The sequence below is a fragment of the Mandrillus leucophaeus genome, unplaced genomic scaffold (assembly GCF_000951045.1).
Source record: "Mandrillus leucophaeus isolate KB7577 unplaced genomic scaffold, Mleu.le_1.0 Scaffold93, whole genome shotgun sequence".
Lineage (NCBI taxonomy): Eukaryota > Metazoa > Chordata > Mammalia > Primates > Cercopithecidae > Mandrillus > Mandrillus leucophaeus.
In genome coordinates, this window is record NW_012110141.1 from 1,924,372 (window position 1) to 1,949,445 (window position 25,074).

The 25,074-nt window shown below is 34.7% G+C and overlaps 1 protein-coding gene across 5 annotated transcripts in view; it reads left to right on the plus strand.

Annotated features, from left to right (window-relative positions):
- LOC105532058 (COBW domain-containing protein 3) overlaps positions 1 to 25,074 on the plus strand; it is a 66,441-nt gene that overhangs the window by 29,081 nt on the left and 12,286 nt on the right. For 3 of the 5 annotated variants that reach the window (XM_011970135.1, XM_011970132.1, XM_011970134.1), the window contains 6 exons: positions 1,133 to 1,170; positions 7,025 to 7,071; positions 8,786 to 8,872; positions 11,804 to 11,848; positions 17,732 to 17,788; positions 22,758 to 22,809. In XM_011970135.1, coding sequence (XP_011825525.1) covers positions 1,133 to 1,170; positions 7,025 to 7,071; positions 8,786 to 8,872; positions 11,804 to 11,848; positions 17,732 to 17,788; positions 22,758 to 22,809 — 326 coding nt within the window. The remainder of the gene's footprint in view (positions 1 to 1,132; positions 1,171 to 7,024; positions 7,072 to 8,785; positions 8,873 to 11,803; positions 11,849 to 17,731; positions 17,789 to 22,757; positions 22,810 to 25,074) is intronic. The other 2 variants (XM_011970133.1, XM_011970136.1) reach the window with 2 other exon arrangements.

Consider the following 25,074-nt stretch of genomic DNA (forward strand, 5'->3'; position numbering starts at 1 on the left):
GCATTGTTGTTCTTTTCACACTTTAGTTTAATGATGAAGTCTTTGTTCATATAGATTAAAAAACCCCAGGCAGTGGTGGAACTGGATGTCACTCAACTCCCAATTTAGTGCTTCTGCTAAGGTTTTCTTTAAAAAAAAAAAAAAAGGATTTTCTGTATCCTCTGTTGTTTGATTTCTGTACTTACTATAATGTTAGAGTCTTTTATTTTAATCTGCCAGGCAATATGAAGATCATATTTTTGCTCTTATTTTCTCTTGAAGATAAGAATTAAATACTCCTCCCTTACTTTATTTACCTTAACACTTTTGGGCAGTCTACTTTATAAACTTATAAATGATATGCCTTCATTTAAAATAGAAGCTTTCTTAGTTAAGCAACTATGTTTTCTCCCTTTCTCTTTCCCTTTTTCATGTTTTTAAAAACCAGTCTTTTTCTTACTTTTTCAAAACTAAGAACCATTAAGAAATTTAAGAATTATTAAATGGGCCCCATCATTGAGCTGTAATATATATGGCGTGTAACTGGTTGAATTCCTTAGGCATAATTAAACTCATTCTGTTGTTATCAGCATGTATTCAGAGATTGCTAAATGAATCGGTAGTCTGGAAACTTAGACATATGTTATGTAAAACATTTTTATGAGTTGGATTTGGATTTGGTGAGAGATGTTAGGAATGATATCCTAAGATGTCTCATTATGTAGGCAATAATTTAAATGTTAAGAAAATCTTGATTTTGATTAGTGAAAATAAACTAGAAATAACCTGTCTTAAGTACTTATCACATTTGACCATGTTATGAAATTTGACTTATATTTTGGATTGTAAGCTTTCTCAGTGCCAAGGAAATCTTATTTTCATATTTATTTAATTTAAAATTTTTATGTGTTTGATATCTTCTCTAGTGCCTTAAAATAATTCTAGCCACTCAGTACATATTTGAAATGCATTGACTTATTACTGGAATTTAATTAAATGGCAGCACTGGCAAGAGAAAAACAGTACATTGTTTTATTGAGTAGCATTTGTGAACTGAAATAGGTTAGTTTTAATTTTCATTCTCAAGTATGGTTGCACAAATATTAATAAACACTGTTTTTTAAAAGTGATTAAAATGTTTTTTCCTTTGTAGGTATCATAACTATTGTGGATTCAAAATATGGGTTAAAAGTAAGTTGAAAGATTGTTATGAGTGGCTCATTATTGAGAGCTAGGAATATGGGGGTTGATTGTTTAATTTTCTTTATGTTTGTATCTGAAATTTTCTGTAACAAAAACCTTCTTCAAAAATATACCCTGAACAATAGGTGAAATTTGTGTTTTAATTACTAGTTTGTGTTAAATATTTCTTGTCTATTAATCTGAGTTTGATTTGGTGATAAAATTTGGAATTATAATTTGTAATAAGCATATGGGGTTAGGATAGAGTTTAGTATATATAACTCTTCACAAGGATTCAACCCCAATATTGATAAGTTTTTCTGTTCCATAGAAGAGACTGAGATTGATAAAGCATCTGAGATCTTATTTTTCTTGTTAAATTGCTATTAAACACACACAGGAAATGAGTTTTTTAAAAAGATTGAAGACCTAGGTGATGGGTTAATAGGTGCAGCGAACCACCATGGCACACGTTTACGTATGTAACAAACCTGCATATCCTGAACATGTACCCTGGAACTTAAAATTTAAAAACTACATATTGAAGAAAATTAGGATATATACGTAGGACTAGTAAGAAGACTCTGTCCATTAAAAGGCATCTTGCATCGCTTCTTGGTCTTTTGGCTAAGATCAAGTGTAAAAGATATCCTGCTATGAATGTTTTTGTTAACTTCTAAGGTCCTTAAATGCATTTAAATGAAGTTTAATTTATAAAATGCATTTAGTAAGATCTTTAAAAGTATGTTGTTACATACAGTAAAATGATATTTCTCAACTCCCTGAGTGAAATACCACTTAAGGCAGAAGAGAATGAAATTATCCCACCCACTGATTTGGTCCCAATCTGAGCATATGGATAGGGCCCAAAGCAGTAATTTCTTAGAAGTTTAAATTCAGTGTTTAAAAATTTGTGTCTGTTTTGTATCCAACCTCATAATGTATCTGAATGTGTTAATTTTTTTTTTTTTTTTGATACAGAGTCTCACTCTGTTGCCCAGGCTGGAGCGCAGTGGCACAATCTTGGCTCACTGCAACTTCCACCTGCCAGGTTCAAGCGATTCCCTTGTTTCAGCCTCCTGAGTAACTGGGTTTACAGGTGCACGTCATCACATCCAGCTAATTTTGTATTTTTAGTACAGACGGGATTTTACCATGTTGACCAGCCTGGTCATGAACTCCTGACCTCAAGTGATCCACCTGCCTCAGCCTCCCAAAGTGCTGGGATTACAGGCGTGAGCCACTGCGCCTGGCCTGAACTTGTTAATGTTTAAGTTTGCTTTCTTTCCCCAAATCTTTGCTGAAATTATGCTCTCAGGGGATATGTCAGGTTTGTCAAATAGTTACCAATACCTCTTCACTGGGCCTTCTCTCCCTCATTGATAGAGTGCCCTAATTTGAAAAGCTTGGAAGACAACTTTTTTAGAGTTTAAAATCTCAATTTATGAATTTATGAATATAATGTAAGAATCAAAGAATGATCCCAAATACAGTATTACAGTTTCACTCAGAAAAATTCCAATGACTGTTGGAAATCATATTTCTTGCAAAATGCTTATGGAGGTAGCAAAAACCCCCAAATTATTCAGTTTGAGTGTTTATTATAGACATGTTTGAATCTATCTCTTCCATAAATTTATTACAAAATATGATATACCTATGTGACAGATAACTGCTAAGACATTTTTTTATAGACTTAGAATGCCATGCTGAAAGTCAAACTGTTTATGTATTTTATGATTATAGGAATAATTTTGTGTGTATAGTTGAGTATGGAAAAGAGTTAAATAGAATCTATTATCAGCATGATAGAGGCCAAAAAAACAAAGCAACATTCTGAATAATGCAAACACAGTAAACGTTTAACCTCCTGCCACCTTGATAAAACCTCTTAAATTATTAAATCAATATACCTACACAAAACTGACACACTGTCAGGATAATGGAAACTTTAGATTTTCTAAGTCGGATGCCAGATAAATAACTTTGCCTTGATGTAAAGAATTTTCCAACTTGTCCAATTCCTCTGGTTGCAAAGCTTGACCTCAGTAGCTGCTTGTGATTCAGAGAATTCTGAGGCAGTACAAGTAATGACACTTGGATAATGGGCAGCAATTTAAGAATGTCATGCTTCACAGAGCCAGCCCATCACAAGTAAAGCTGAGAAATGGTACCCTGTGGCTGGCCAGCCAAATTGAAACTGAAGTGGTAATTGATATCATGGGGTATCACTCTAATGGGATTGTCACCCATTGATCTGAAATATTCATTTTTTAATCATAGGCAAAGAATTGGACAACTTAAAATGACAGCTCTCTATTCTCAGGACTTGACACCCAGGCTACTGACATTGTTCTTTTCAGTTCTACAAATGTGACAGCATTTAATGCAATAGAAGCAATGAATGAAGTTACCCAGAAAAGGTCAAGTGAGAGGTTTCTTCTTGGTTCCTCTGTTATATTGCACAATCTGTTGAAACAATTCAGTCAGAAAACAGTTGGCTTGGAAAAGGCCAGAACAATAAACAGACTGACATTATGCAATAATTTTTTAAAAACTAAAATAGTGTTAGGTCTGTAACCAATCCATTTGAAAGAAATAGTTCCTTCCGGCTGCTGCGTTTTAAAAATGACACCAGACATCTTTGACACTAGATTTATTTCCACTCTGGTCAACAGTAGTGTTCTTTCATAGCCAGTGAATTTTAAGATAAGTTTTTTCTTTTCTTTCTTTCTCTTTTTTCGGTCCAGCTTCTTTCTTTATTTCTGCAGAAAAGGACACTCTGTAGCCCTTCATGAAGTTATGTCTACAGTGGTGTTATTTCAGAGAGTTCCTTTGTTTCTCTCCCTAACCCCCCCCAGCTTTATTGAGGTATAATTGACAAGTAAAAATTATATATATTTAAGGTATACAATGTGTGAATTACATTATAAAACAATCGAACTAGTTAACATATCCATCACTTCACATTGTTTTTTTCGGGGGAGGGGGTGGTAAGAACAATTAAGATCTATCTCTTAGCAGATTTCAAGTATACAATAGAATTAACTACTGTCATCATGCTGTAATTAGCTCTCCATGACTTATGCATCCTGCATAACAAACTTAGTACTCTTTGACCAACATGTCACACCACTCCCCTTTAATTTCCTGTGTTTCTTGTGGTAAGTTAAATTGGGGTTTTGAACCTTAGCCTTTTGAATATGTTGGATTAATTAGTACCAAAATTATTTTTGTCTTTTTTGATATATAAGCAAAAGCTATAGTTCTTAAACAGAGATAAGGAAGAATTTGGACATCTATGTAATATAAAATATTTTTAAAAGATTTTGCAAAAATTTTTTCTGCATTTACTTATACAAGTAGAACAGAATGCCAAAATTTCCATTTTGCTTTATTTTATAAATGAAAGTCATCTGACTTAATGACCACATGGTATATAATGTATTATTGGAGAATGTTCTTTTGAATAGAAGACATTGGTTTTATACTTTTTTGCAGAGTTTGACTTGGGAAGGTAGGAAGTCACATGAGGGAAATGCAGGGCTGATGTCTAAAGAAAATAAATGTTAGTATGCACTTATTTTTTTAAATGTTTGTATAGTTTTCCTGTGTGTGTAGAAGAGAACATTTATCCCTTCTGCTATAGTTGTATATGATTCTGTATAGTTGTATAGAATTTTAATAGAGTTGTAAATATTGGCAGGCTTTCATTTGGGGTGATTTTCGTTTATTTTTGTATTTGATACTTCCTGACTGCCTGGAGGCAGTAAAACGTTAGTCTACCACTGTTAGCTTTGAGTGAAGAATTCTAATATTTTGGAGAGGTAAATGCATTTAAAACATTGTACATTACCATGTGAAACTACCATTTTATTAGTTACATTTAGGCATGGAAATGCAAAAACGAATCTGTAATTCTTTTGTCATATCATTTTTATGCCCCACAAATTCATAGCCAAATAGCCCCAATTTCATATGTTAAAAAAACTTCCATAAGGTCAATAATATAATATCTTGAAAAATATTTCAGTTTAAAAAGACTTTCAGTACTATAGGATCATTCAGAGGCTGATGCCTTGCCAAAAATATATCTGTTAAGTAGATTTACTGTTAAATGGTTAGAGATTTGTTGCTGCATGTTAGATGGCATTTTTCATGTAACATCTTTTGTGTATCCCCACAACAGGAGGTGTTAACTATAATTCATTCAACAAATATTTGTTGAGTCTGTGTGCCAGGCACCATTCCAAGGTCTGTTAACAGCCTTACTATCTGGAGGCAGAGTATATAACAATAGGACTTGTTGTAGCCTCAGGCCAAGATGAATTATGAAAAAAATATTAAACTTGGTCTTTTGGCATGGAATGATTTTTGATACAATACTTGCCAAGTTCTGTGACTTCCGTAATTGCAGAGTGGGTCTGCAGTTGAACAAGATTTTGCCTGAAGCATCATTGCCATGATTTTATTTCAGTTTTGTTTTCCTCAAAATAGAATTTGCTAAACTTTTAGAAGGAAAAGATGTTTCTTCTATAGACCTAATCAAGCTTGTTAAATAAAATTATTACCTGCTTGCTCTTAGGTTCCAAACTATTCAGATACTCCTAATGATCATCTCCCCATGAATTATGAAACGGGCTTGGCTCTGATATATGATTATTAACTTTTGTGTAGCATTGTACACAGACTGATTTTATGTGACATGAAAGTTTTCACAAAGACTTTAAAATTATGTTCATTTTACTTGATGGGTGTGTGTTCAATTAAAAAAATATAGTCCATGTGATTGTATATAAAATATAGTATCCTGTGATGATGAGGGTGTTAGATTTAGTTTCTTCCTTTATAAATGAAAATATCCTTCTCTCATAATTGTTATGAAAGCTAAATGAGAAATATATATAATTTATAAAGTTAAATTCAAGGATTTAATTAATTTGTAAAGTTGGCTTCAAATATAGAGTATTACTATAATCTAGTTGCCTCTAAACTTCAGTAGCCAGCTTTTTATTGTGACAGGGAACCTCTATTGAGGTTTGAGGTAATGAGGGTAAAAATGTAATTTCCCAGAGAAGAAGCTTGTGACGTTGATGACTTTAGGGATGTAAACAGGATTATGATGGGGGAAAAAAAAGAAACACAAAAAACCTTGCCTCCAGAGAGATGAAAACTACCACATGGGCTCTAAGTCCGTGTCAAAATATTTTTTGGAGTTAGCCTGACTCTGGAGAGGTCAGTAAAATAACTAGTTGCACTGAGAGGCCAGATTAGCAAGTATGGGTTTCTAAAGGATAAACTGCTTTTAGGCTAGAATCAGAGCTGAATCAGCCCTCCCACCACTTATTTGTTTCTAGGGTGTTTGAAAGGCCTGGTACTGAGTTCACGTGATACACGATTGTGGGCTGGGGAGAAGGGAAGTATATTAGATTCTAAGAAACTGTATTTCAGTGGTTATCCTTTTTTTTTTTTTAAATAAGTAATAATGAATATTTAGAACAAGAACAGTTTTGTAAGAAGGAAAATACCTAAAATCTGAACTGTAATCTTCTGTGTTTTTATGACATTATGTGAATCAAAGGGGTTTTCCTTTTAAGTAAAAGAAAAAGTCAGGAGTATGAAATCCTAAACCCTCTTCTTCCGCCTATAAAACCCTACAGGTTCACTTGTAGAAAAAAAATTGCAAATGGGGAAGACAAATGCTTTCAGCTAGAAAAGTTAGTTTTGAATTTGTGTACCCAGTAACAGAACATGTTGAATTTTTATTAGATGCAAGAAGATGTCTATAAAGTAAAATCCTTTGTGTTGACATTAGATTTTTTATTGTATTGTAGTAACTTTATTCAAACTTTTTTTTGTTTAGCATTTAACAGAAGAGAAACACGATGGCCTTATCAATGAAGCCACTAGGTATTAATATTTAAAGTATATATTGATCACTGGCTAATTGTAAAGAGAAAAATCACTAGGATGAAAACCAAAAACAAACTAAGAAATTTTAAAACATAGTCAAGGAAAATTTATTTTCTTTTTTCCCATAGTTGAATTATTGCTATCTATTTATAATGATCTGATAACTAAACTTTTACTTAAAATCATTTTTGTCGTAGCATAAAGTGAATGCTGAACACAGGAGTTCTGTAATTTTGAGGAACTCGGGAAATATTAACATTTAAAAATATATTTTTATTATACAATTTCTTTGGGATTGAAGATTTATATATATATAATTATATATAATAATATATATATAATTTAAAAAATTATATATAATAATAATTATTATTTTTGAGACAGAATCTCACTCTGTCACCCAGGCTGAAGTACAGCAGATCTTGGCTCACTGCAACCTCTGCCTCCCAGGTTCAAGCGATTCTCTTGCCTCAGCCTCCCAAGTAGCTGGGATTACAGGCACCTGCCACCATGCCCAGCTAATTTTTGTATTTTTTTTTTTTTTCTTTTTCTTTTTTTTTTTGGTAGAGATGAGGTTTCACCATGTTGGCCAGGCTGGTCTTGAACTCCTGACCTCAGGTGATCCACCCACCTCCACCTCCCAAAGTGCTGAGATTACAGGCATGAATCCCCTGCACCCGGCCTAACTTAAGTATTTTTGTAACTTTTTTCCTTATGAAAATATGGTTATTATAGAAAATATAAATAAGCCAAATAGAAAATAGCAAAATTAGATTTGTGATGTACATACTATTGAAACCTGCTTTTTCAGTGAACTAAAGTTAATTTAGTTTTGAGAATTTAGTTGTATTCTTTGAGATAAAGCATAAGACCCTGAAAAATTAAGGAAAATTGAAAGAATTTCCAGTTTTACTATCCTGTTAAGAGAAAATAGAGCTTCTGATTATTATCATCTACTTTGTTATCTAGCATTCAGTCGACTGGATTCTTTACAGAGATAATATACAGTATATTTATAGTGATAAAGAAGAAATTTTTGCAATATCCTGATAGATCTTGTGAAGTATAGCTTATTTTTTTTAAGAAATGGAGTCTTGCTATGTTGCCCAGGTTGGACTTGAACTCCTGGGCTTAAGGGATCCTCCTTCCTGAGCCTCCTAAGTAGCCGGGACTATAGGTATGGTCTGCCGTGCCCAGCTCTGAAGTATAGGTTTCAAAAAATCTGTTTAATACAGTTTTTAGTATTAAGTGAACTTATTCTATGTCTTTGAAAATTTTGGTAAATATTACAGTATTTTAGTATGTAAACTCTTCTTATTTTCACCATATTGGATATCTGAATTTTATGCTTTTCTTCACAAAGAAAATTATGAGTTTAAAATCATCCTTTTGATTGTAAACTTTTTGAGACTTATCTTTCTAGCACAAGAGTAGCAAGTAAGAGAACTTAGTAAATACTTTGCGAATGGGTAATGTGAAATCTGAACTTGTATAGTAATGAATGCAATTCATTCCCATTGAAAAATCAGCGGATTAGGAGTAAACTGAATCACTCCTATAGAGCACTATATAATTCTTAACTGATATATTGATCTACATGAGGTGTTCTTATTTATTTTTAATTTGTTAACATTTCTCTTTTGATGTATTAATCTGCATGTGTGTATATTATTTTAAATTTCTTAATATTTCTTTTTGTTTGCTATTTTAGGCAAGTTGCTTTGGCAGATATCATTCTCATCAATAAAACAGACTTGGTTCCAGAAGAAGATGTAAAGAAATTAAGAATGACAATTAGGTACAAAATGATAAGTGTGTTAAGTGCCTACAGATCCATATTGTATACACAGAATATTTTTTACTCTGATTATTGCCCTGTAGAAACTTAAGGTACAAGGTTGACCTGCTTCAAGAACCATTAGGGAATCACATATGTTGTTGATGGCTAATTGTTATATAAATAGTAATGCATAAAATTAGTCCCCAGTGCTTGCAGAATATAGTTTACAGTTAATAGACTGATATTCAGGGTCTTCTCACTCCATCCTTCTCCTGTCTTCTCTTTGACTCTTTCCTAATGTCAGTCTTCCCTAACTTTACCCAGGATAGTTAATTCACTTTCCCATGGATGCATCCTGCCAGTTCCTATCTTTACTCATAATGTATTCTCACTCTGCCAATCTCTGAATTCTTTCTTTTTTTTTTTTTTAAATAATTTATTCTATAGAGCCTATTCTGTCTCTCCCCCACGCCTATGTGAAGTCTTCCCTGACTCAAGTGGTCTCACTTTTCCCTGAACTCTCACTGACTTCATCTTCCTTAACTGTCAACCATGCCTTGTCTTCCAGCTTGGTTTTTTTTTTTTTTTTTTGAGACGGAGTCTCGCTCTGTCGCCCAGGCTGGAGTGCAGTGGCACGATCTCAGCTCACTGCAAGCTCCGCCTTCCGGGTTTACGCCATTCTCCTGCCTCAGCCTCCCGAGTAGCTGGGACCACAGGCGCCCGCCACCACGCCTGGCTCGTTTTTTTTGTATTTTAGTAGAGACGGGGTTTCACCATGTTAGCCAGGATGGTCTCGATTTCCTGACCTCGTAATCTGCCCGTCTCGGCCTCCCAAAGTGCTGGGATTACAGGCGTGAGCCACCGCGCCTGGCCCCAGCTTGCTTTAATATCTTCTTTGTCCGTAGCCAAGGCAGATCAGCATAGGACAATCAGGAAAATATGAATGATGCTCAAATATGTTCTAACAGTCATTTTGCTGACTGTTCTGGAGACTCCCATTCCTTTTGAAAACAAAGATAGATTTTTCAAATGAGGTTATAGTTCAGGCACTTTGTTTTGAATTATTTTGTAAGACCTGAACTAACAAAAGCCCTATACAGAGAGACATTTGGTAGCTATTATTATTGGTTATCTTTAATGTGTACAATGCTTTGAGTGTGATGGCTCAAAATTACTATTCTTAGTATTTGTAAGTTCTACTGACATCAGATTTTGAATCTGTCATCTCAGTTCATATAGTACATATTATAAATTGAATCAATAAAGGTAAGGCTCATTAGATTATTTGCAATGATTAATGATTGTGGAAGAAAGAAATTCATATTTTTTCCACATATTTCATCTTATTTTAATAGTAAAGTCCTTAAACTTTACTATAAACAAAATATAATGTCTCCATGTGAAGGGTAGGTATTGTTGCATCGTGTTGAAGATCACACGGACCTTGGAATCTGCTTGAGTTCTAATCCTTGGTCTGTTTCTCATTGTCTTAGGGAGCTTATTTACCCTTTGAAAGCCTCCTCTGTAAAAGACATAATGCCTATCATAAGTTTGTTTTGAGTATTACATGAGACAATGTTGGTAAACTTTGCACAGTGCTGACACATAGTAAGTGCTCTGTTAGCTATTATTATGTAATTTTTTTCTTAGCTTACATAGTAAGTTCAAGGTATAGTAAAAAAGGGAAAAAAGAAAAAGATGGCTGATTTTGAAAAGGTAAAAGTGATGAATGAAGATTGCTTTTACATTTTTTGACACTGGTCTTCTAATCTTGTTTCTCTTCAAAAATCTTGTGCACCATTGTGATTGCTAAGAAGAACACAATCTATTTAGCAAACGTTTTTGGCATAAAAGGAATGATAATTATTACGTGGCTTTTATATCCTTATAGAGACCTAAGCTAAATCTCTGACACTGACAATATTGACTATTACCCAGCTTGTTAACAGTACTAGAAATGAATCTGGAAGAAGCAATTTGATAAATTACACACCCTTTTGGCTTTTACCCTCCCTTTATATCAGACTTGTGACTGACTCAGAATCATATTTGGGGAGTTAAACAAAGGTAAACATGTTTGAGAGGGAATAGCCATCAGACTATAGAGTATATTCAAAAAAGAAGATTAAGAATTTTGTAAAGTAGTGGAGAGACTTGCCTCAGAATCATTATATGTGGGAAGCCTTACTCATGAGAACAAACTTGAACAAGTAGCAAGAATCTTGGGTAAGTAACCCTAAAGACAATTGAATTCATGATAGAGAATTGATGATTGATGATAGACGATGGAAAAGATAAATAGATGAGATATACAGTATGTTGAAAAGATTTTAACAGGTACTTTTTGGTGCCATACAAAGCCATATTCTATAGTATCAAAAGAGGGAGAACAGGCATAACAGGTAGAGAACCTAGTTAGGGAACTGAAGAGGTTATTCTATAAAGGAACCTGGGATGTGTGACTTAGAATTACTGTGAATACTAAGGACAGGCTGGGGGCAAAGCCATTTACAACCAGGTTTTTATTTTTAGTGTGTATATAGCCATTTCTACTATGTATGCCTGAGGAAAAAAGTGACCACCGTAAAAATTTTGAGTATCTACTCATTTTTAAGAACATTAGGATAACTGACTACTTATGAATGACTTTTTCTAAAGTGAAGCATCTTTTTATTAATCACAAAGTAGCCCTTAATCTAACAGTTGTGTGAAGTTTTGTATATATGTTTTATTGATGTGTGAGTGGAATATATGTGATTTATGGTTTGAAGGAAAATCATAATTATATTTTAAAGCAAGTTTTGTTTTTCTGTTTTTAATTTTTTTTTGGTTCCAGATGTATTTGTGTATGCTTATTTCCTGTTTTAGAAATAATGTACTTTGTATACTTTTTTAAAAAGTTAATTTTTACTTTTAAACTTTGTCTTCCTCATCTATTATTTATTTCAGATCCATAAATGGACTAGGACAAATCTTAGAAACACAAAGATCAAGGTACTTTTAAAAAGCTATTCCTAATATACTAACAACAAATCATTTTAGTTATTAATAATAAACATTAAGTAATTGACAAATACGCTTGATTCTAATATAAGAAAGATGTAAGTGCATTTAAAAAGAATTGGATCCAAAATGTTGTTTGGAATGCTCTTAATAAGTTAGTTTGGCATATTTAGCTAGTACGTTTGCCTGTCTTTAAAACTAAGATTACAAAGCCATGATAACACTATGTAAGTGTTTGCTTAAGGAGGAAGAAAAGACTTCTAAACACTCAAGGGGATGACTCAGTACAGAAATCTGAAGAAGTATATTGAGGAATCTTCTCTTAATTTGAAGTCTTTAAATGGCTTTTTAATATTTTAAAAGCCTTCTTAGCGTTTCATAGTTGCCAAAAAATACATGGAGTCCTTACCGTGAAGTTCCTGACAAATTCTTTTATTAAATTTTGATTTTCATTTTCTCTAGGTTCTGTTCCTAAAACATCTGTGAAGTGTGTTTCTGTAGATTAAACTCTGTTTTCCATTGAATGTTATCTTAATTTCAGAAAATTTCTGTGCAGGGTTTTTTTTTGTTAAACTCATTTTTTTTTTTTTTTTTTTTTGGTGAGAAAGGCTCAGCAGCTGATAGACTCAGCAACAGGCAGCCAGGAGCTCTGAGACTCACAGCTGGCAGTCTAGTTCAGCTCAGTCTCTACTTGAGAGATTCTTTCTTTGGAAGTACAGTAGAGGCCTTAGGTGAGTGGCTTGTCTGCTATGGCAGAGATTAGAGGTGCTGACAGACTGCCATAAGTGTTAGGCAGCAGCAGCAGCAGCTGCTTATATGCATGTGAACAGCTGGGGAATTTGGTATGCATTCTCAGGAGCCACTCATCTGCTGGCAGAGGTAGCAGAAGAATGCTCTTAGTGTAAGTCCTCTACAACCATACACCAAATGTGCTCCCCGCATTTCAAATTCCACTGTAGAAAGTCTCTGATAATCTCATTTATACTATGAGCCATTCCTCAGTATCTGTCTTCTTCCTGTTAGTGTTCTACAATTCCTTTCTCCTTAATTTTTCTCCTCTTTACAAAATGTCACACAGACAAGTGCATGATACTTAAACAAGCTTTTAAAAATAATGGTCATAAATAGCTTTGGTTCTGTCTTAATATTCGTATTTATAAACATTTTCAGTCAAGTCTCTTCTCTTGTTTTCATTTTGGAAATATCCATGTCCTGAATAAAAGTTTCATCTTGATTAGTTTATTATGTAACAATTTAGTTTGTTTGACATTTCTAACTTTTATTTCTAACATTTGCTTTATTATAGAACAGTAAACATGCAGTGATTGATTTTTGTTACTTCAAGTGGATGAGTGAGCAAGTGACTAAAATCTTCTGTGAATTCTTCTTCAGTGTATGGAGGTTGCCAATGCATCTGAGAATCTAGGGACTTTCTGAAATAGTACTTCCTTGCTATGAGGACTGAAGTTGGATTAGAATCCTTTTCAATGAAGATCAGATGTCCTGAGTAGAATTTTTATTATTGGGTCCTGAATCTTACATTAAATATTCTCTCAAATTCCTTGAGGCATAGCAACTTGAGCTTACCAGTTTAGAAATTGGAGATTTGGGTTGGGTGTGGTGGCTCAGCCTGTAATCCCAGCACTTTGGGAGGCCGAGGCGGGTGGATCTCCTGAGGTCAGGAGTTTGAGACCATCCTGGCTAACATGGTGAAACCCCGTCTCTACTAAAAATACAAAAAAATTAGCCGGGCCTGGTGGCAGGTGCCTGTAGTCCCAGCTACTCGGGAGGCTGAGGCAGGAGAATGGCATGAACCTGGGAGGCGGAGCTTGCAGTGAGCTGAGATCGCACCACTGCACTCCAGCCTGGGCGACAGAGCGAGACTCTGTCTCAAACAAACAAACAAACAAAAAAAAAAACTGGAGATTTGGTTAACAAAATAGTCAAAGTCACTCTTACAGAAGTTTTGTTTTATTGTTTTTTAAAAAATTTTACCATTGTGTAGCTGACAAGTACTGACAATAAACTGCTATAAGCATGTGTAGAAAAAGGCTCACCTTGAGTAGTTAAGAGTAAGAAAAAGAAATAGTGTGTAGCATCGTCTTATTGGTAAGACTTAAGTTGATTTACTAGCAAATGGAAGTACTAGTGAACCACACAGATTTCAGATGTAGGAGTAAAAGATGAGAAGATGTGTCATTTTAATCTTCTCTAGACTTTTTCCTAATTTTTAGAAATGTAAGTGGACTGAACAGAGGAAAACCAAAACACAGTTGGTCAATAATAAGTTAAATTAATTTGACAAACTGCCTGCTATGCATTTCATAGCTTTTTAAGGACTATTTAAGCAACGGATAAGGCAAAAACTGCTTTTAAGGAGATCAGTCATTGGGGGGAAACAGAGAAGCAAACAAACAAAAAGGCAACATATTAGATATTAATATAAATACAAGAATTTTAAAAGCACAGAGTTCTATAATAATAGGAAAATAGAGGGAATGGTTACTCAACTTTTCTTGAAAAAGAGTCAGGAAAATATTGACCGAGAAGGCAGTCATTGACCTAAGTCTTAAGTAATGAGTAAGGCTTTTACAGATGGACTAGGGTAGGGACAACTTTCCAGGTATAAGGAAGATTTTGTATTCCAGGGACCTTTGAATATTTTAGAATGGCTAGAGAACTTGGTATTATGTAGCACAGAAAAAGTGGTATGACTGAAGAGATAGAGAACTTACCACAAAGGGCCTCGAATGCCATGCTACATAGTTTGGATTTTCTTCTGTAGGAAGCAAGGAGTTAGTGAAGGGTTTTAAAAGCAATATGACTCTAGGGAGGTAGATTCAATGTGGGGCTAATCTCTGAGGTATAGGAAATACAGGAAAGAGGAGCAATAGGTCGGGTAGTGGTGGAAGTAGGTTTGGAAAATGTGATTAGTTTTGTAAACATTTTTGAGTTCGAAGTGCCACTGGGGAAGGCATTTGGAAATTTATTTCTAGAGTTCAAGACTGAGCTATCATTGCAGTTTGCTCAGCTATTTACTGAGCTATCTACTGTCAGTTTGGATAGTATCTACAATTTGCATTGTAGATACTGGATACTTGGATTGGCTGGTGCACCCTGTTTGTGAGACTCACTGGAGTTTGAAGAGATGATCACTGGAAAATATCCCTAAGTAGTAGCTGCAATTCCAGCCCCACCTTGGAGAGCCAAAACACTCTTTGTTTTCACTCTCCTGTCCTTGGTCTTAAGCTACTTAAGCAGCTTTTAGACATAGGGAAAATTAAAAGCATCTCCTTTAGGAAAAACATTAGGTACTTCTGGAATAGAGAGTTCAAGAAATTAGGGGAAAAATGAACTTTTGAAGCTTTTTCTTTCCCTTTTTTGTTTACTTCGTTCTCTTACTCAGTTTTAAAATGCTGGTAATGGTTTTTTGTTTTTTGTTTTTTTGTGTGTGTGTGTGTGTGGCTATTTTAGTGCTTTGGAAAAGATCTGATGGTTTTATCTCCAAAGGAGGAAATTAATTTGATGCCATGGAAATTAGTTTTCTAGTCATATGCCTTGAATGAGTGAAGAATTTCTTTTTCATGGTGGTACTAAATTTGGGGAAAGCTATAGAAACTTTCATCTGGAAGCTTACACTTTTCTTCTTTATTGAAAATTTGGTGAGAGACTTGGATATTTTATTATTTTCTGTAAAAGAGTGTAATTTGTTGTACAGATCTAATATTGATCCTTTTTTTGGAAGTATGGAAAGAATCTGAGTATAAAGCAGAATTACCTCTGGATGACATGTATTCTCAAGGACACTGTCACAGTGAAACAATTTATTTAGAAGCTTGTGTTTCCAAATTGTTGAATTTGATATTCACAAAATTGGCATGTGTAAACTTTATTAAACTTTAAGCTGTTTCTTAAGATGAAGATGACAAACTTGGAGGGAAACTCCATTAGTTTGGTTTATTTTTATTTTTTTATCTTTTTGAGACAGAATCTCATTCTGGTGTGAGACAGAATCTCACTCTGTCCCCCAAGATGGAGTGTGGTAGTGCGATCTCGGCTCACTGAAACCTCTGCCTCCTGGGTTCAAGCAATTCTCCTGCTTCACCCTCCCTGTAGCTGGGATTACAGGTGTGCGCCACCACACCCAGCTAATTTTTCTATTTTTAGTAGAGACGGGATTTCGCCACATTGGCCAGGCTGGTGTCAAACTCCTGGCCTCAAAGTGATCTGCCCACCTTGGCCTCCCAAAGTGCTGGGATTACAGGCATGAGCCACTGTGCCCCTCATTTGTGACCTGTCAATATAAATATGCTCAGTAGTGGGGGGAGGGGTGGGGAGTGAAAAGGAAATATGTTTAATATTAAGACTTTGGCCTCTTAGTGTAAACTGATATTCAAAAATTTCTTCATAGAACATTTGCTTCTTTGCTTGATCATTTTTCTAATTCTGTACATCTGAAATGCCCAGAATTTGAGTTGTTGTTATAGTCTATTAACATAGAACTTTGGAGTAATAAGATGGGAATTTGTCTGCCTTTTGCCAAGACAAGCATTCATAATCTAACACGGTATTGTTGCCACGAGTATGAGTATGTGATAGACTGTTGAGAATAAACAAAGCAGGCACAGTTGGTCAGTCCTAAGATAAAGGAGATGTTTTTTCTTATATGTTTGTGCATTAAAAAAAAAAAATCTTGAATCTGACCAATGATTTTTTTTTTCCTTGTAAGAAAATTTAACAAATGTTTGGTAAGCTTCTGGAATCTAAATTTGAAATTATACATTTGTCATTTTCTTTAAACATTTCTTCACCTTAACTTTGATTATGGAGAAATCACTATCCTCTGCTGTATTTTTTTTTTTTTTTCTGTGCCAGGCTGGAGTGCAGTGGTGCAATCTTGGCTCACTACAACCTCCACCTCCGGGGTTCAAGTGATTCTCCTGCCTCAGCCTCCCGAGTAGCTGGGACTATAGGCACATGCCACCACACCCAGCTAATTTTCGTGTTTTTGGTAGAGACACGGTTTCACCACGTTGGCCATGGCCAGGATGGTCTTGAGCTCTTGACGTTGTGATCCACCTGTCTCAGCCTCCCGCGGTGCTGGGATTACAGGCATGAGCCACCGTGCCCGGCCTGTCCTCTGCTGTTTTCTGAGCTTATGTTAAAATTATAACTCAATCACCAGTCTTTATAAATTTGCTTTTTTGTATTTAAACCGAACCTAATGTTAATTGTGATGTTATTCTCACCTGATTTGAATCATTGGATTCAATTAAATAAGTTTAATTATCATTAAATAATTCTAAGAGAAATAATGTCTATTCGGATGGCGGGAATTTTCTTTCTACATGCAGCCCCATTCTGAATGAATGAAATCAAATCATGTGAAGATCAGGGTCCTAGAGTAACTTAATATTTTGTACATTGGTTATTTGACTTCTCGTTTTTATATTACATGTTATATCAGGGGAGGGGGAATAAAAGAAATACAAAAATTGCAGAGGTATTTGGAATGTACCTATTTGTTAATTCTATTTGTCATTTCTTTTGTTTCATCTTTTGAGTAATAAACTGCTTGGAAAAGTTTCTGTTCTTTAGCTGATTTTTTTTTAGCTATAAAAATGTATTTGGAAAGCTCATAAATTTCAGGATTGAAAAGATAATTGAAAGTTAAAAAAAAAAAGCTAATTCATTGAAGTAATAACCAAATAATTTTCAATCTTGATTCAACTGTGATTCAAATCTTATACCATTTGCTCACTTCTATGAATTTTATGTATAAAATTTTTTAAGAGTCAAAGATTTTTTTTCTTGATTAATTGGATGTATTTTCACAGAATTTCCAACTGCTCATGTTAGTTTTCTTCCTTTTAGAGTTGATCTCTCTAATGTATTAGATCTTCATGCCTTTGATAGTCTCTCTGGAATAAGGTATGTTTTGTATAATTTGCTTACTTTTACTGTTATGTACCTTTTTTTCCCATAGTTAACGGGAATGATTTGCACAGGAATGATTGCATCCTTGATTTAAGCTTCCTGCCATTCCTTTGGCGTACAAGACCATTCTTAATGAGATGTGTTCTTGGAAGTTTTACTGATTGGTTGTTTGGAAATCATATTGCATTTCCCTGTAGAAATTATAGTGTAAATGATAGTTAACTTTAGAGGCTAATCGTTAACACTTCTACACTAAACACTATGTATAACACTCTTTCTATGAGAAAATGCATGAAATACATAGAAAAGTTTAGCTTAGGGTTCTGACACAAATAACTCTCTTCACTTTAATAATGGATTAGTTTTCTGCCTTCTGTGGGGAATCTTTTTGGTAAGGGAGGGAAGAAAGATTAGTTATTCTTGTGCATCAGTATCTTTTTCTTTTTTTATTATAGTCTGAACATCTAACATGAGATCTACCCTCTTAATAATTTTTTAAGTGTACAATACAGTATTGCTAACTATAGGCATGAGGATGTGCAGCAGATCTCTGGAACGTTTCGCTCTTTATAACTGAAGCTGTATACCCCTTGAATAGCAGCTTCCCATTTCCCTATCTTTGTGGCCCCTGGCATCCACAATTCTACACTCTTTCTGTGGGGTTGACTATTTTAATTACCTGACACAAGTGGAATCATGCATTATTTGTCTTTCTGTGACTGGTTTATTTCACGTAGCATAGTCATCAAGGTTCATCCATGTTTTTGCATATGGCAAGGTTTCCTTTTTAAGGCTGAATAATATTCCATTTTCTACATATACCACATTTACTTTATCCCTTTTTCTGTTAGTGGACATTTAACTTGTTCTTACAGCTTGACTATTGCAAATAAAGCTGCAATGAATATCTCATAAGTCTCATATATGTCCATATAAGATCATGAACATGGACATCTCTCTGGGCATTTTGAATTGGTGGGGCAGGTTTGCTTTAGGGTAGGCATGGTGGGTGGCTCTATACTTGAGACTTCTAATTCTCATTCCTATATGTATTTCTTTTCTTTTTTATTTGTTTATTTTTTTGAGATGGGGTTCTCTGTCACCCAGGCTGGAGTGCAGTGGCACAAACATAGCTTACTGCAGCCTCGACCTCCTGGGCTCAAGCAATCCTCCCGTCTCAGCCTCCCGAGTAGCTGGGACCACAGGCATGTGTCACCATGCTTGACTGTTTTTCTTTTTAATTTTCTGTAAGCATGGGATCTTGCTATATTGCCTAGGCTGGTCTCAAACTCCTGGGCTCAAGTGGTCCTCCTGCCTCAGCCTCCCAAAGTGCTGGGATTACATGTGTGGGCCATCACACCCAGCCTTATATATATACTTCTAATTTTGCCTTAGCCATGCCCTTAAAAGCTAATTCTATTTTCAACTAGTTTTTTTTTTTTTTTTTTTCACCTTCAGTCTGTAGTATTGTTCACATTTTGAAAACAATACCTACAGTAACCTGTGAGGTAGGACACGATAGTGTTTTATTGGACCCCTTTTACTTTATAAACTGGAAAAATTAAATTTGCATGTAGTTTGTAGAAAAAAAAAGAAAGAAAGAAAAAAGAAATTGATTGAGATTATTTCAGCAACCAGAAGTCTGGGGATAGGCAGGGCAGTTATTCCTCCTTCTCAGTTTGGAAACTGAAGCTCAGAGAGTAAACTTGTCAGTGACAGTGTTATTCAAGAAGTTGTCTTCAGTTGAGAGAGATGTTTTTCACCTGTAGCTCTGGTATTGGAGCAGTACCTTTTTAGACTAAACAAATTATGGCTAAAATTATAAAGGTATTTTCGGGGTACCTGGAAAAAATCAGCATTTTGCTTTTCTAGTTCCTGTTAGTAGGAAGGCAGAAAAGTTTGGTGTAGCTGAATTACATGTGAGTTATTTCTATTTTTCTAAAAATTCTTATAAATTATGTAAGGTAAAAATGACCACTTGTTGTGTTATGGTAAATATAGTTATATCCTTTCAAGCCACTGCTGTACAAAGTTGTGAAATCTCCCTGAGCCTTTTTCCCTCATGTCAGCTTCAGGTGTCCAGTATCACTTATGCTTGATAATGATTGTATGAAAATCATTCAGAATTATGCTATGTTTTTTCATACGAAACTTTTGTTTTACTAATTTTGAAATGACTGTTCTTCCATTAAACTAATACAGCCCTAAGCATAAATTTGGCTTGTTCATTTAAAAATAGTCCTTTTTTCCCATCTTAGTTCTGGCTTTACTAAGGAGATGGATTGCTGAGGTTGTCATCTAATTCTGGGAGCTTAAAATTAAAAGCCTTTGTGTTTTGCTACCCATTTCTGAAATAACCAGAAGTCTAGTCCATCCTAACTTCTCTCTTGATGATCCTTTTCTTCTTTTTACTTCAAGGCTCTAGCCCTTCATTTGGCTATCAGTGCTCTTTCACTAGTTAGCCATGATCCCTTTCATCCTCCACATCTGGATTAGAACTACTAATTTGATGCTGTGGGCAGTTTTGATAGTTACAGATCCTGTGATACATTTAAATATGTTTATGAGGGGGAAAAAATGAAACAATACTGCATGAAATTTGCCTTTCTTTTTTTTTTTTTTTCCTTGGAGACAGAGTCTGGGTCTGTTGCCCAGGTTAGAGTGCAGTGGTGCGACGTCGGCACACTGTACCCTCTGCCTCCTGGGCTTAAACCATCTTCCCACCTCAGACTCCTGAGTAGCTGGGACTATAGGCACGCACTGCCACGCCTGGCTAATTTTTTACTTTGGTAGAGAATGGGGTTTTGCCATGTTGCTGAAGCTGATCTTAAACTCCTGGGCTCAAGTGATCTGCCCACATCAGCCTCCCAAAGTAACGGGATTATAGGCATGAGCCATCACACTTGGCCTTTTCTTTTTTTTATATTTATTTAATTATTTTATTTTATTGAGACAGAGTCTCACTCTTGACACCTGGGCTGGAGTGCAGTGGCTGTCATGGCTGTCTGCAGTCCTGAACTCCTGGACTCAAGTGATCCTCCCATCAGCCTCCTGAGTAGCTGGGACTACAGGCTTGCACCACCATGCCTGGCTACTTTTTTTATTTTTACTTTTTTGTAGAGACAGGCTCTCGCTATGTTGCTCAGGCTCATCTTGAACTCCTGGCCTCAAGTGATCCTCCTACTTGGCCTCTCAAAGTGCTGGGATTATAAGCCTGAGCCACTGAACCCAGCACAATTTGCCTTTCTTAAACTAATTTATCTCTGTTCGGTCCAAGAGCTTGCAAGTTGGTTGTCATTTAATATGTTAAACACTGAAATATTTTTTAGTTGAAATCTTATTTTTTCCCTTTACATATTGTATATTTTAGTGCTTTATTTCACTAATAAGAATTAGAGTATGAAATATTTTCCCACCTTGATATTCAGTATATCAATTTTTGTTTTTCCTTTCTACTTCTATCTTTTGCTGTAATTTGCTGTAATACAGGTACTTTCATTAAGGCATCCAGTTCTTTATATCATTCCATATTTTTACTTGGGAGAAATAGAAATATTGCTAATTCCATCTTACTGACAATACCTAAATTATTGTTTCTTATAGAACATAATGGGTTAAATATACAAAACGCTAAACTGTTTGAGATTTTTTTACATTTTATGTGTACAGAATTTACATTTTATGTGTGCAGAGACGCAAATTGTTATAAGATTACAAGTTAATGTGTAAGTTGATTTCAGATTCGTGAATTTCAGGTTGTGGTAGCTTATGCTTATCCACTAGATTAGTCTTTTAAAAATGTTTATGACAGGGAAAAAATACAACATTTAGGGCATGAAATTCTGAGACTTACTGGGAACTAAACTTAAGATGTTCGTTGTTAGATTTTTTTTTTTTTTTTTGCTGCATATGAAGTTTTAGGCAGTCATTGTCCAACAACATTAAATACTGAACATATGGGAAAAGCATATGATTTTTCAAAATGTTTTTCTAAAGTAATCTCATTCTACACTTAAGAGCAGTTATAATGCTTTAGTGACACTTGAAGTAGCTATTTAATGTGATCTCACCACTATACAGAAGGCCGTTGCATGACTTTTTTGTGTGTGCTTAGCTGCTAAACAGGAGAATCTTTTCCTGAGCAACCAGCTGGGAAGGATTTAATTTGACATTCTCCCTACTAGGACCCCCCAAAGAGACTCATTCCCTCCAATAGTTCCTACAAGTTCTTTCTCTTTCCTAAACTTGCTGTTACTAATTTACCCCTCACTGTTCTTCAAGGCAAAACATCTGCAAGGTTTTAAGTCCTTTCTCCCTCCTGTCCTGTCCCCATCTTGAAATGTATGCTACAGTTGTTATGGTTGTAATTTGTTATGCCATATTGATCTTCTTGTGCTTTTCATATCAGAACAATGCATTTTTAACATTCTGACTTTCTTTTTCTCTCAATTGGTAACTGACTATATAGAAAATTTATGGATACTATTTGTTTTTTAAATAAGTTCAGGGGAAAACATTGATAAAGGAAAATTTATCCTTTAACTTTCTTTAGGTGCCAGCATTATTTGCACATTAGGAAGCAGGAGAAAATTAAGGAACTCTGAGCAATACTAGAATGGTTATATATATATATATTTAAGCTTGTATTAAACCTGTTGGAATGGTAAAGAAATCTACTGACATATTTAACCACACAAAATAGTGTTGCTAAAAGATTAATTTTTTCTTTATTGTGTGCATATGTATATATATGAATGTGTGTTTTTTTAAAAAAAATTTTTAAAAAACTTAATCTTCCAGCTTTTCTCTATTGGAATTTGTGAACAACGTGTAAAATTGGAATTACAGAATAGTAAAATAGTCAGTTATGGAAAGTCACTTCATTATCCTTGTGTCACTAAATAACGTATAAAGTTAAATCAGAAGTGTATTCATCTCTGAATTTCTAATCAGTAGTTTTTAGTTTGCAGAAAAAACTTCAGCATGTGCCAGGAACACAACCTCACCTTGATCAGGTAAAAAAAAAAAAAAAAAAAAAAATCTAAATCCAAAATTCCTAATGAATGTTTTTAAAGGACCTCTTTAACTAAATTGGCTATGTTTAAGACTATTTTATTGTAAACTTTTTCTAAAATGGTGTTTTTGAACTATGTTGATAATTTTTGGAATCTTAAATGCTTTTAACATAGTCTAATTCAATTTCTTAACACATAATAGGAATTCATCAAACCAGATTTGTTTTAGAATCTGAGGAAATCATGCTTTCTAGCCTTTAAATTCTGTAGATTACTTAGCATATTGATTAGTTCTGATAGAGATTACTCCTTAAAAGCAGCCTTGGGGTTCTATAGGCAGTCTGTTTTTAAGTATGTTGAATTGTTTAAGGAAAGGTCTGATATAAGCATGGCTTATTTAAATAAAAATTGACTTTGAGTTTCACCTTCAGGTGAAACCAGCTGGGCACTGTAAATTTGAACTTCTGAAGATGTTTTTAATGCTCTAAAATTAATCCTTAAGGTAAATATCTAAGATGCTTGGAACAAATTAAATATAATTTTACCGTACTTGTGTTTCTGTTAAGCAGATCATAGATCGTAGAGCTTTAGGATAACTTCTTTGTTCCACTTAAAACCCTGAGGGGTGGAGTGGGGGATGTGTAAGTGAGCAGTGTGCCTAGTCTTCCTTCCTCTGTCTCCAAGTGATCACTCAGTTTTTGAATTGCTGTTGGTTGTAATAGGGCCAAGATAACAGCTACTTGCATTTGTATTCATTTTGGTTCATATTTATGAGCAGGTTTACTACTATGTTTGTGACACCTTTCCCTGTGAAACTTTTGTTAATATGGATATTCCTCTTCTCTTCTCTTTAAAATGAATAAATGAGAGAAATATAAGTCCTTGGAGATAGAATTTATGGTTAAAAAAAAAAAAACAAACCCAGTTCTTTATGATAGTCGATATCTGTCATATAGATGAACATGAAGCACATTTGAGCTTCTGGGTAAAGAACATGATGCCAAGAATCATAGGGATGAAAAGATGAAGAAAATGCAGTACTCACTTACCATGAACATTTGGAGCGGCCAGTGTCTCCACCCATAGAATCTCCAATGAACCCCTATTGTGGCAGTTATGATGCCTTGTACTTTGGTTGAAATGCTTTTGCCTTGCATTAGTCTATAAATTCCTTAAATGTAAAATCTTTATTGCTTAGGACAGGGCTTGGTGGATACTCAGTGAATATTTGTTAAACGAATGAAAAGCTGTGTTTCTCAAATGGGGTGTAAGTCAGAATCACATGTGGAGCTTTTTAAAAAAAATACGATAACTCAGTAGTTCTCACCCCTCAATCTCCAGAATTGGGACTTGGGTATGTGTATATTAATGTATATTTTTAACGTTTTATTATGGAAGATTTCAAAGATATAAAAGAGTAAACAGAATAGTGAAGTAAACCCCTTCTGTGCATCACCCAGTTTAAATGGCATCAACATTTAGCTGGTTTTATTTCACCTATCCTCCCAACGTTTCTTTTGCCTGGAGTATTTAAAAAAACAAATGTTTTTTTAATAGAAAATTTCAAACGTGCATAAGAGTAGAATAGTATAATGAGCCTGTATGTACCTGTTGCCCTTGCTGGAGTGTATGAAAGCAAATTCCAGACATTATGTCATTTTACTACTAAATAGGGCATGTCTATATTTTTGAAGCCTCTGTAGGAGATTCTGATGCACTGTCCTGCTTTAGATAATATAAACATAGGGAAAAATAGTATCACAGGCAAAGGGCTCTGGGATTCAGAGGCATGAACAATTTCATTTGGTTCAGTGGATCTGAGGTGTAAGGGAGAAAATGTATCTTTTCCTCGCCTATCACTAGATTAATGGCTGAGATCTCTCTAACAGAAGACCAACTATCAAGAGAAATTTCAACATACCAATTTAGTAAGTTTTACTTGACACAGGAGCCTTCATAAAACATACCTATGTATGTTTTATGCTAGTTACGATATGGAAGAGGATAGTAATGGAGAAGCATAATTAGATAAAACAGTATGATCTAATAATAATAAACTGGGAAGAACTTAGCAAGGCCTATTTGCTCAGATTTTTCTCTGTGACCCTTCACATTCAGACTTAAGGATGTTCTTTTCCTGTGTGTATAGAGAGGGCACCTCTTAAATGAGGGTCTTATAATCTGCATCAGCGGAAGGTCAGAAAATCTTTCCTAGGTTTTATGACCTGCTTCAGGAGAGAAGGTGAGAGTGACCTTCCTGGTTCT